General features: G+C 57.9%; 1 protein-coding gene across 1 annotated transcript in view; it reads right to left on the minus strand.

Annotated features, from left to right (window-relative positions):
• The window catches only part of INPP5A (inositol polyphosphate-5-phosphatase A), a 128,175-nt gene that overhangs the window by 27,225 nt on the left and 87,562 nt on the right, over positions 1-13,388 (minus strand). The window contains exons 5-6 of the mRNA XM_004701223.2: positions 10,406-10,469; positions 4,882-4,985 (exon numbers count right to left, since the gene is read on the minus strand). Coding sequence (XP_004701280.1) covers positions 4,882-4,985; positions 10,406-10,469 — 168 coding nt within the window. The remainder of the gene's footprint in view (positions 1-4,881; positions 4,986-10,405; positions 10,470-13,388) is intronic.

Below are 13,388 nucleotides of genomic sequence, written 5' to 3' on the forward strand. Positions count from 1 at the left end.
CTTGGCCCTGGAGAGCGGGCTGCAGACAGACGGTCCCATGCTAGGGGGCGCCGAGCAATTTTCTCCTAAAAAATAAGTCTGGGATCCTGGCGACCCACACTGGGGGAGGGGACACACAGTCATCGGAAGGTCACGCTTCAGCATAGCTTACTGCACGTGTGCCTAGGCATCCCGGGAACACCGTCAACAAGAGTCACTCCTGGGACTCAGGGAAGGTTCTGGATGTAGGCACGCAGCAGAGGGCGTCACCGGGCCCTGCCTGCCATCCGGACCCGGGGAGTGGAGGGCGCTCTCGGCAGGCTCGGCATGAGTCCGGGCCGGTATCCTCAACGTTCAACGAACCCCCTCCCACTCGGCACCAGCGCCCTCCTGCTGCTGGTCCCCGGACTCACTCTGAGCTCCCAGCAGGTCACAGACGTGACCGCAGGTGAGGGGACGCCCATCCCAAGATGACCAATGCCTCGCCTCGCCTGTGGAGGGGCTCCGCCCGGCCGGTGAAGCCCTTCAGAGGCCTGTTAATGGGATGCCTTTAGCTCAGATGGATTGCGAATACAGGCAGTTTCATCCACTAAAAGAAGACATCCATCAGGCCGAGAAGAGAGCGGCTGTAGAAGGTTATCACCACACAGCCCCCGTGAAAGGCCCGCCTCGGAGCATTAGCGGAATGGATCCATCTTTCATAAGAGCTCGCCGCGGCACCGTGATCTATGGTAACAACCAATTTCTCACCACGGGCAAAGGGAAAAAAATGACCCGGCCTGATCGACTACACAAATCTGCTTTCTAAAAACGACCTCCCATTATCTGGAGTGCCGCTCCCCGAGGCCCCATTGGGGTGTATGCTGAGCCAAGTGTGCCCATAAATCAGCAGAGGGAGTTTTGTTAGTTTTATATGCAGCAGGCTGTAATTATTTGGAATTGCATTATGCCGCCGTCATTGTAATTACATTTAGATTATCCGTAAGTGATAGTAATAAAAGAAAGAGAAATCAGTCTTGAACCAATTCCCTCCCCGAAAATGACCAGCAAAGTGGAGGTTCCATGGAAAGGGACGGAAGGCAGGGCGGCGAGTAGCAGGAGCCAGGCAAGGGCCCTTCCCCCAGCACCCCAGGCCACAGCCACGGGGCAGTCCTGTTCTGGGGGCCTCCCCGGGCACACAGCCGTCTCACCTGCACGCAAGGACATGTGTGTGGTTTGGGCGTTTAATGACGACCGTGTTTTTGCCGGCACATTAGCGTGTCATGATGTGAGACCTGGCTTCCTTTGCCTTCCCAGGCTGAAGGACACAGGACACAGGATGCGGGTGGGCTAGTTTCACGCAGCGTGTCCACAGCCACAGGAGCGGGGACAGACGAGGTGTGGGAGGAAAGTGCCACCTCCCACAGCTCAGGCGTGTTGGAGGGAACCACCACCCAGCAGGGCACAAAGGCTCCTTGGGGGCCCTGGTCTCACCCTGTGCCCACCAGAGGCCATCCTCAGCCGAGAGCCCCCAGGGCCTGGCCAAAGTCTGCTAAGCCAACTGGGGACTGAAGGCAGGGAGCTGCAGACTGGGCGCAGGAGGGTAAGGAGCTGGGGACTCGGGATGCAGGGGAGGAGACAGCAGGTGGGGAAGGGGTGGGGGTGGACTCCAGGTCCCCAAAGGCACATCAGATCAAGGGCAGGCACAGGCAGGGAGGGACAGACACATTCTCTGTCCGGCCCACCCCAGTCCAGCCTGGCTGTCATCACTGGTCTCGGGAATCTCAAGGCAGTCTGTGGCTGACCAACAGGGCTCTACGGGCTATGCCCAGTTTCTACATGTTCCTGCCAGTCCCCAAGGCCCCTGATGTGCTCTGCTGTGCCTACCCTAGAGCCCCCTCCCCACTGAAACACCTTCCTCCCTGAGTCCCTCCTCACTCAGCCAGTCTTCAGCGAGGACTCCCTCACTCAGCTCTCCCTTGCCTTCGCCGGCCCTCACGGGCTCCCAACCCCGCCCAATGGACCACACAAGCCACGCAGCTGGACACTGAGTTGAGGAGGGAAGAGGGAAGTGCCCACGATGGGACCCCCGGGACAGCAGCTCCCTGGGCCACACGCCCCAGGGCCTGGACAACCCAGGGTGGTGTGAGGGGAGGACAGGCAGAGCCGGGGACAGTGCCAGGGCCCCCTGGAGCCAGCGGAGGAGAAAGCTGCAGGACAGCAGAGTGTGACCCCAAGTAAATGCCCCTCTATGACTCGAGCCTCGAGGAGACCCAGGTGGTCACGCTGCCCCTCCCGCCCGGCACCGTCTCTGAGTGGCCGCCTCTGGTTCCTGGGTGAGAGACAGTGGCTCTCATGGCCCCCACCAGGGTCGGCTACAGGGAAGACCTGCCTGGGTCAGGATCAGGACAGAAACTGATCTCCCCGGGGACGTAGCGCCACACCTCTGATGCCAAGTCAGAGCCGATGTGATGGCAGGGCTCTGACAGAGGGCAGTGCAGGCAGGTGAAGCCCACCTCAGCCAGAGAGGACGGCCTGAGTGGTGACGACGCAGACCACATCAGACCACAGGTCGTGGACCATACCGTAGGAACCCCCTCAGGGCATACCAATGGGCTGGGTGACGCAGCTGTGGGAATCGTGTCAGGGCACAGGCAGCCTTGGTGATTGCACTGGGTGGTCACGGGGACTCTGCCCCACTCCCTGCCCTCTCTGGGCTCAGGGCAGAGGAGCGAGCAGGCCTAGGACCAGAAGTAGGGCCAAATGGCAGGGCCTGGCCCAAATGAGAATGGAGACCAACTGCTTACACTTGTCCTTGGCTCAGGGTACAATCAATGAGGAGGCCGCACGCCGAGGTGGCAGGAGCGCCATCCTTCACAGAGCTGCCATAGCCCCCTCACAGGAGCTCAGCCATAAAGCAAGTTAATAAAGCTGTGGCCTTGCTGGAGATCAGCTCCGTGCCCGGGTCCGCCTGGCCTCGCGTGGCAAGTCCGGGAAGATCGGTGGGGCCATCCTTCTTGTGGCGGAGCAGACAGAAGCCGGAGTGGCTCTCCTATATCACAGCACCACTGAGACGCACCCCAAGTGTGAGCACCACCTGCAGACACAGGGCTGCACTTCCTCAGTGCCACCACCTGAGCCCTAAGGAGCCTCCGCCGACAGAGGAGACACATCCAAAATAGAGGAGGGAGGGACTCCATAAAGCTTGTTACGATGTCCCCCCAAAAGTGGCAGAGTCCAAGCTGGGCACAGCAAGAACGCCTTGTGAAGAAACACCACACCCACCCACCACCCTCGCCAATCATGTGCACACGCACACACAGAGAACAGGTACACACCCACCACACCACCCACCACCCTCACCAATCATGTGCACACGCACACACAGAGACACATTCACAGACACACAGGTACATACCCACTACCCCCACACAGAGATGTTCATACACATACCACACAGACACATACCACATGTACGCTATACACACTCCACACACATTTACACACACCAACCCACACACATTTACATGGAGACATGCACCACATACACGTTCACACATACACCTCACACTCAGACACATACACCCACACCACACGCATACACACACACACACACACACACACACATCCACCCATACATCAGTCACATCCATACATACCAGACCAGATCACCAGAGATGCATTTCAAACACACACAACATATCACACACACATCCCAAGCACAAACACCACACCCATCCACCCACATTCACACACACCAGTCCACTACACATAAATTCAGATACATCTCAAACACACACCACACACAGACACCCACACCCACCACACATGTAGTTCACACACATTCAGAGACACCCTCCCACTATACACACATTCTCAGACAGACACACCCACGAACACTCTCACTTTACACACACCCACACCCACTCACTATCCCCACCACATGCATCATTGAGGTAGGTGGTTTAGTGTGCCGACCCGGCCAATGAACACGTGGGGTTAATGGAAGGGCGGAGGGATAAATGGCTCGGAGAGCCTGGCCTTTCTTGTCTCTTGGTCTTTGCTCATCGGACCAGTGTGCAGCTGCCTTGCTTGTTCTGTGCCTCAATGTGCAAGCGACACTCTACCTGTGTGACCCCTAACCTGTGGACTGTGTCGCTGTGATTTTCGGTTCCTTCAAAACCTGCTTCGCCACACCACTGGAATTTACATCTCTTGACCTGGGGACTGTTGGGCCCTGTGATCTGGCTGACTGTTGGTGACCTGCCTTGCTGTTTGCTGCCTGTGCCCGGATAGCCTGAATTGCTCTACAGAGGACTACCCAGCGGCCCTCAAGACTTGAAGGACTGCCAGTGTCTCACAACTGTCTCACTGAGTTGAGTTTCACTGAGCCATTTGTACTGCTTTATAATTTAACTGTTTATTCCTTATGTTACATATCTATCTATCTGTATAAATATATATATATATATATATATATATATATATATATATATATACACACACACACAGATACATTTTGTTTCTCTAGAGAACCCTGTCTAACAAAATCATTTACATTGACACATACACATACCACACACACCTGCCATGCACACTCATTCACACACAAAGAAACACACTACACATACATTTAGACGCATGCCCGCGCGCGCGCACACACAGCACACAGACATAGCCCCCTGCACACACACTCAAATATAAGCACACCAGAGGAAACCCAGGGGCACTCTCAACATCTCCCAACTGTCTCCAAGGAGGTCCACTTGGTCCATCCAGTGACTTCAGCACCCTGTGGGGTCAGTGTGGCCCTGCCACCTCAGGTCACTCAGCACAATGGGCAGAAAGAAGCCTGTGGGGAGCGCCCTAGCCCACCACAGGCACCCGGCCAGGCCTGAGAGCACCCCGGCACTGCAGCAGCACCTCAGGAAAGTAGTCCTGGGGGAACTTCTCCTTCTCCAGCATGGGCGTGCTCTCCAGCGTGTCCGAGTAGATCTCCTTGCCGGTGACCTTTCTGTACTTCTTAGCTGTGGGGAGAGGGAAGACGGTGACCAGCTCGGCCAGCAAACCCTTTCTGCAGCCACCCCCACCTGCCCTGAGGCCCTACCCCCACTGAGAAGGGGCTCAGTGCATCAGCATCCTCCCTTAGCATGCAGGAGGGCCAGCTGAGGGTCACAGGGCTCACCACACCTCCTCCTAGCTGGGATGTGTGGGCACCACCACCTGCGCCCTGCTTTGTCCCTTGCCTCCCACCAGCCGCCTTGCTTCTGCCCAGAGCCTGTTTCCATGGTGCTGGGGTGTGGGAGGGTCTTGGGGTGGGGGTGGGGCATCATGGGGAGCAGGCCTGCATGCCCCTGCTCCTGTCAGCCCTTTGGGTGGCCACATTGTGGCCTGGCCGCAGGCTCAGGGTTGTACCGAGGAGGGCTGGGACACTTCCTGGAGCAAGATCTGACCGCTCAAGTCCCAGCTGGGCCTGGAGGAATGACCACCAGGGCTTCTCTGGGCAGCACAGCAGGTGGCTCTGGCCCCAAGGGCAGGAGGGTGACTACCTGGTCCGTCCCACGGCCGCAGCACTGGCTCCGGGTACATCTGTCACTGGGCTGGCTGGCTGTGGCACATGGCAGCCTCCAGCCGCACCTGTGTCTGATGCAGCGGCACGTGTGTGCAGTGTGGGGAGCAACTGCTCACTGCTAAGACTCGGGAGGACACCAGAGACATGGTACAGGGGTGTGTGTGCGCTCAGGCACATATGGCCTCTCAGCAGAGACCCCCCTAGTGTTCTGGGGCCAGGCAGTGGTGGGTTTGGAGGAGAAAGAGCAAGGGGTCCCGCCCACGCCACCCCCTGCCATATCTGTGACCTGACCTCGCCCCAAAGGAGGGAGACAGTATGGATATTTCACCCATTTAGGGATGATGGAGCAGAATACATGTACCAAGTTTGTCCTCCCTGGGACACCCCCACCCCAGGGGGGGGGGTGCTGTCTGAGGCTGGCCCTGGGTCTGGACTGCTCAGCGTTCCTCCAACATGTACGGGTGCTTGTCCCCTCTGGGACACCCCCCCGGGTGGGGGGGCTGTCTGAGGCTGGCCCTGGGGCTGCACTGCTCAGCCTTCCTCCAAGGGCTGGGGTCCTGGGCTGGGGGCTTGTGCTCAGCAGGATGAAGAGGGGTCTGAGTCAGAGGCCACTTGGGCGGCCCTTCTGGGGCACAGATGGGCCTTCAATCAGAAGTCCTCACCATGCCCATCCTTTGTCCCCGAGGGGCAGTGGCCTTCATGAAGGGTCATTCCCCGCCCTACCATGGACAGCGTGGGCACCGTCTCTTTAATGAGGCAGACAGACAGAATATAAGCTGGACACAAAGCGGAGGGAGGGGCTTTCGGAACACCAGCAGGTGGGTGACCCAACAAACACTCATGACATCACCACACGCCAACACTTCACCTGGCAGCTCCCACGCCGGCTCACCCCCCCACCCCCGCTCGTGTCCAGCACTGACCAGGGCGGCCCGGGGCTGGTGGCCACTTGCACACCATGAAGCCACTCTTATCGTGTGCAAGCCCTGCCCTGAGGCTGTTCAAGTAGCCGGCAGCACCAGCGGGCTCGTCTTTGCCCGTTCCACTGCTGAGGGCACTGTCTGAGCCCACTCTGAAGAAGGGCCCCGCGGTCTCACGCTTCCTTTCCTGCTGTCCCTTCAAGAGCTGGTCTCTTCTGACATCGCCCTGTCTCCCCTTCTCGCCCATCTCGGATGGCCGTCTGCTCCTCAGTGAATCACGTCTGTCCTCTGGTCCTGGGTCACGAGTGCTCCCAGCATCCATCTGCTCCACAGACGTCTGGAAAGTCGAGGCTGTCTGTGACTCCCACGAGTTTGTTGGAAGGACTTCCAGCTTCAATAGGTCGCTCACTTGCAAGGTCAGCAGTCTGAAACCACTAGCCACTCCTCGGGAGGAAAATGGGCTTTGTCCTCCCATGAAGAGTGACACTCTTGAAAACTCCCGAGGGTCGTTCTGCCTCGTCCCACAGGGTGGCCACTGTAGGTTGGAGTGGACTCAACGGCAGTTGCTCTTTCATCGCAGTGGGCAGTGTGCCCGTCAGCTTGTCCCGGCCTGTTCTCACTGCGGGCAGTGGGCGTCTCTGCAGTCTCTTTCCACAGATTGCGCTGACTGCTTCCCGGGCATCCCATCCCGGGAGGTGCACAGTACAGTCGCAATTTACACTGTTTCTAAGAAGGTATTTGCAATAATTATGTTGTTGGTCTTAAAAAATTCCATCACACGATGTGTGTTCTCATTTCTGTCACCAAGGCCATATGTCCCAACTACAGCTCCTTCTTGTTTGCAACGTTACCGTTCTAAATGCCACTCAATGCCCCTTGGTTGCATCCTTGATCACTTTCCAACGGCAGAAGTTGGTCTGGTGCACTTGAGTAAGAGCCCTGTGAGCGGTCTTCGTGGAGCCTTATGGGTACTGCCCTGCTGCTGACAGCAACAGACTCAAGACAGATCTTGACACGTTCGTTTGATGACGAATGAGGCACCATTGCTCCTCAGCTTGTCACTCCGGTACAATAAGCCCCAAGCGTGTCCAATTCAGAATGGCCAGTACCAGTACCTTTCAGCCCACTAATGCCGAGGACAATGACCTCTATGCGTTTCGTTTCTGACAACTTCCAATTTTCTGAAATTCAAACTTGGCACACACATTCCACAATCTAGTAATTACTGGTGACCATTTGCAGGCATTTCTTCTCATCTTGAGTTTTGCCCCACCAACCAATGGCATTTTTCACCCACACCCTTAGAGCGGCTGCTCGGGGAGGCAGCTCTGGCTCAGCGGGTTCTGGGAGCCTTCAACCTGAGGCCCTCGTCTTCTGGCACGTCTCAGGCCGCGCTCCGAAGGTGCTACTGGCCAGTTTCCTGACTAAGGAGACCGCCCAGCCCTCCTTCTGTCTGTCTCGGTCTGGGAGCTCTGCGGAGAGCTGGGCACCATAGGTGGCTCTGCTGGGATCTGAAGTGCCAGTGCTATTGGTGCCAGCACCATAGTAGCAGGCAGGACACCACGTCTGACAGACCGGAACATGGCGGACAGCAAGCCAACCGCTGACAAGTTCCCTGGGGTTTTGTCTTGTCTGAGAAAGTCTTGATTTCACCTTCACGTCGAAAACTCACACTCGTTCACTCTAAACTCTCGCTCTCACCCTCCTCTCCGGCACACACAGCGCTGGGATAAGTTGGCACAATCCTCAGTCCTGGTTCCCTGCCCTCTGGCTCCTGGTCTCTGGTTCTTTGCAGGGGCAATGTGACACGCCTATGTGCCACCTTTTTGTTTTTATTGACCTTGCTTGTTCTCCGAACTTCCCAGACCTGTGATTTTGTATGCCATTAATTTGGGGAAATTGTCAAGCACTGCTGCTTCAAGCATTCCATCTGGTTCGCTCTGTCCTCTGGCATTCCCACAGCATAAGGGTTACACGTCACACAATCGCCCATGCCTGTATTTAGTTATCTCCCCACCCCTTTTCCTCTTTTCAGTCTGGGAACTCCCAGGGACGTCGCAAGCTCACAGACCCTCCCTGGCCTGTCCAGTCTGTGGATGCGCTGCCAGAGCCGTGCATCGTTTCCTCTGGGCGCTGGATTCCCACCATTCCCCTGTGATCCTTCACTCTCAGTCCCCATCTTAAGCTCAACAGCAGCCATCTGTCCGAGCGTATTGTCCACTTCTCCCATTAGATCTCTACTTTGTCAATCGCTGCTGCCCTCGCCCCGCCTCCTCAGACCTCCACTGCCCAGCTATCCCAAGCCCCGGCCACATCTGTCTGAGTTGGCATCTGAGGCTTGTCTTGTGTGTTCAGACTTCTTTCTGTGAATTTTATTGGTGGCCAGACACGATGTGCAGGGGTGAGGCAGTAGTGTGCAGTGCTGGGTGGGGGGTGGGGTGGGAGGCGGGGCTGGTGAGAGCAAGAATGGATTTAATGTCTCTTGTACCTGCAGGTGCCGGTGGCGCAAGATCCTCGGGGCTGTGGGTTTTCCCTCCTGCGCTGCTGTGTTTGGTCCCCCTCCTCACATCACAGCCCTGTCAGCTGCCGTCCTGAGCCTTGTGTGTGGTGGAGGTGGGGGTGCGGGAAATGTGGCAGCATCCTCAGGATAAGCTGCACTCTTTCACGGTGGGTGCACTATTGCAAAATGGCTGCTTTGCCCCTTCCCGCTGCAAGAAAGGGTCTCCCCCAACAGCCCTTCACAGTGTAACCTGGCTGAGTTCAAGGGGCCCCAGGAGGCTGTGCTTTGGAGCCAGTGTCCAGCGAGGGTCTCAGCCTGTCTGGGTCGGCCATGTCTCCAGCTTTCAGGACAGCTTCCAGCCCTGGGTCCTCAGTCCTCTGAAGGACGTACGCAGAGTCATCGGTCAGTGGTCTCTTGTTGGGAGGGGTCCAGAGGCCGCTCTCCACCTCTGGGTGCTCTTCCGTCCCCAACTCTCAGTCCCTGCTACTGAGTAGAACAGTTTCTGTTTCGCATCAGGCTGTGTTCCAAATGACACTCAAATGAATAAACCCGGAGGTGGTTTTGCCGGGACCTTCTCAGAACAGGGTCGCCTGCAGACCGTGGACAAGTGGTGGCGTGAGCTCACCACAACTGGCATGTGTGCTCTGGGACCAGCAATGGGGAAGGCCACCTTCGTTATAGTCGCTGCCCTGCTCAAGCCCTGATCCAAGGTCCTGCACACTGACCTGCAGCGCCCAGTGAGTGGTGGGCCAGCCACGCCCAACAGCAGCCAGGGCAATGCTGGGCCCACCAGCCTGGGGTGGCCTCTGCTCCGTCAGCCCCGGCTTGCTCATCCCTAGCCCCTTCCTCCCTCTCACTTGCTGGGGGGTTGGGTGGGTGGGTGGGAGCTGCAACACCTTGAATCCCTGGGGAAGAGTCAGCAATGGTGTTCAAATGTGTATCGAAGGCCTTTAGACAACAGGCAGGTGAGCAATAATTTTTCTGGCTGGAATCCTGCTCTCACTATTGATGAAATTACTCCTCAAGCCATTGACAGAAGACCCTGCTTTTCAATTTCTTAAGAGGCAATCTGTCTCCCGAGTGAGCAAAAATAATGAATCTGAACAAATTGACATAATTAGTTGCTCTTCACAGTTATTACAACTTTAGTGGCATTTCAAATTAATGTGATCTGGCTCAGTACCCTCAACGGAGACCAGCCGACATCATGTGGAACCGGGAGGTGACACCCAGTGGAGGGTGCTCCTCGCTGGTGACAGGCTCAGTGTCTCCAAGGGCCAGGGGGACAGCATGCAGCAGGTGTGTCACTGCGGATGTGGGGCGCGGCCTTTCCTCCCGGCTCCACAAGTGGCCAGTGTCTGTGTCCGCCTCCCACCTCCCTGCTTCCCTTCCTTCCCATCTGACAGCCCCACCCCCACCCCCGCCTACAGGGGAGAAGAGCCCCCTGACGCTTACCTCTGAAGTCAAACTGGTGGATGCTCTTCAGAGACTCGTGGAGGAAATAGAAGCTTCCCAGGGCCTGCGGACAGAGAGACCTGGTGAGAAGCGCGCAGGGGGCTGTCACCCACGGCCAGAGACGCAGTGCTAAGCGCAGTGACCAGCCTGACAACGGGCCAACCAGGAGGCCGCTCTTCCTTCATCAGCCCTGCCCACCACTGGGTGCAGGAGACCATCGCCCAGGAGAGAGCAAAGAGAGCGGCCAAATGGCTCTGCTCACCCCCGGGGGCCCAGGCAGGTCTGGAGTGGTCACACTAGAGGCTGAGGTAGGACCCAGGAAGCTGCGTGGGGCCAGCCCAGGACCGCATTCAGTGTCCATAGTTGCCCGTGGAGCACCCAGGAGGCTGCACATGGGCGGTGAGACCACACAGTACACTGCTGGCCATGTGCCATCTGGCGGGATGACATATCAGCTCCACAGGTTCCCCTTCGTTGGTGTCCCCGGCAGAGTGGACACCTGGGTGTTGGTGAAACCGGGGAGGGGAACTGGACAGGAGGATGGGCTCCCATGGTGACTGCATGGCCCCAGCCCCCTGAAGAGATGACCTTAGCTGTGTGATGGTGAAGCACTCGGAGACACCTGAGTAACCAGGCGGACCCTCCACCGAGAGCCGTGAGTTCGCTCGCTCACCAGCGCCATCACTCACATCGCAGCCACGTTGGCCAACACACGGGGGACTAATCCCGCTCAACAATCCAGTTAGGACAAATGAACACTGAAAACCAAGGCTGCACCCGACGTCCCACGTTGAACCTGCCCCATCGACAGGGCTCCAGGAGCTCCTTCATCAAGGGCCACCTGTCCCGAGGGCTCACACCACAGCATGCTGCTTTGAGCACACAGTCCCGGCACTTCCCGTGCTTGGAGCCAGGCACCCCAAAGTGGGCGTCCTTGGCACAGCTCCAGCCCGGGACAGGGGCAGGTGGGGGGCTGCCTGGGGCAGGAGCCCATTCAAGGCCGGCGCTCAGAGCAGATTCCAGCCCCCACCTCACCGGAGACAGCCGAGTGTGGGCCTCAAGCCCAGCCACCACCCTATGGCAAAGGGAAGGCTGCGTCCCTGGGGGAGGCCAGGGAACCAGATGCCATCGGGCAGTCTGTGGCTCCCTGGGGTGTCTAGTAGAGAGAGAGTGTTTGTAAATGCCATTAACACCTGCCTGGCTCTGACGTGACAGGTGGCAGGCTGTGGGTAGACACCCGGTAACCGCCGAGTGTGGGGAACACTCGTGTGCTTCGGCATGCCCTATTCCCGAGAGCCTGTAACTGCCAGGTTCTCATCCCAGCCCACAAGCACTCAGGTCTGGTCACGGGGCCCCACAACAGGCATTCCCCAGAGCTCTCAGTTTCTCATCAGCCAGCACCACACTCCTGGCTCCACTGACTGTGATCTCTGGGCTCAAAGGGAGCCCTTGTCCTCCACTCCCTGTGGGCATGCACCTCCCAACCCTGCACCCCAACAGCGTGCCCCCACACGGTGCCAGTGGGCCCTGGCAGCAGGCTTGGCCTGCAGGTCCACAGGAAGCAGCCCCTAGGCCCCAGCACTAGCTCTTGTCTCTGCGTGGCTATGCCACCACACTAGGCTTCCATGCTACCATCTGCCTCTACCTGGAACGGAGTTCCGAGACGGCTGGAAGCCCATGCCCAATGGCTATGTGAGAACCAAGGAGGTGGCCCAAGTGAGTCCAGGACCCTCGCCCCAGGCCCAGAGCCCAAGTCCACACCCTCTGCCCCTAGGTTCGACTGCAGCCTAAGGCACTGCTTTCGTGGTGTTTCCCAGATGCTGAAGGAAATGGCAAAAAAGAACACATTTTTGACCACTAAGGGGAACCACCCTGCTACAAAGGCTACCAAACCCCTTTTTCTTAAAATAATCCATTGAGTAATACATCAATGTTCACTGAAAGCAAAGTTACTGTTGCATTCATTCGATTACGAACCACCGCCCACGAGATGGGGCTTTGGTTTAATCGATGTGGAGCCCCATCGATCTCTCCCTGGGTAATGGACTCACAGACGGCAAACACAACTGGACAAGGTGGTGTCACTGCCCACTTCCTCCGGAGCCATCCTGGGAGGGGCAGGGGTCTGGGCTGCACTCAGCATGTCCCTGTCAGGGGTCCTGCCATCTCTGGACCCCCTGGCACACGCTCACAAGGAGAGCCGTGCACTCCCCAAGCCTGAAGCCCAAGGTCAATGCTGGGTGACGTGGAACCAGCATGGAGGCCCGTCTGAACCGTCACCACCCAGCCCCTCTCAAGCGCAGCCGCAGCGCAGGGCACACGTGTAATTCTGTTTGTCTGCGTCCCGAAGCCGGTGCTAGACGGTAATCAGATTGGTTGTCCATTGTATTCATCCACTTTCGAAGCTAATGACATTCTCTCCCCAGAGTGCAGGGCGGGCAGCTCACAGAGCGCTCCCTGCGTGCGAGGGGAGTCCGCGTGCTGCACACTGGGTCGCTGAACCCTGCCACAGCTCCGGCTGCAGTGTTCCCCATTAGGCAGCTCTGCTGGCAGGGCCAGGTAGCAGTCACCCCAAAGGCAAAGTAAACCCAGTGAGAGCCACCAAGTGTCCCCTACTGGGCCCCATAATAACCCTGCTGACCTCTCAGGTCACCACAGTGACAAGGGGCTTCCAGGGGCCTGGTCAGTTCCCCAAGCAGGGCGGTGGGGGTAGGGTGGCAGGACAGCAAAGGCACCCTGGGGTCTACGGCACTGACTTCAGAGCCTGAAGCTGGTCCATGCAGCACTCCCCCACCTGGGCCCTCTGTCTGTCTGCTCACGGACACCAAACTCCACGGCCATCCTGTGGGCTCTGACTCGTGGCTGCCCTGTAAGTCTGCATGAGAGCAGACCACCTCATCTTGCTCCTGTGCAGCAGCCATGGGGTTCGAACCACTGACCTTCTGGTAAGCGGCCCAGAAGCATGAGACCGCCCCCGTCGGCC

This window comes from Echinops telfairi, unplaced genomic scaffold (genome assembly GCF_000313985.2).
Source record: "Echinops telfairi isolate 266 unplaced genomic scaffold, ASM31398v2 ScPeMD7_70;HRSCAF=299, whole genome shotgun sequence".
NCBI classification, from domain to species: domain Eukaryota; kingdom Metazoa; phylum Chordata; class Mammalia; order Afrosoricida; family Tenrecidae; genus Echinops; species Echinops telfairi.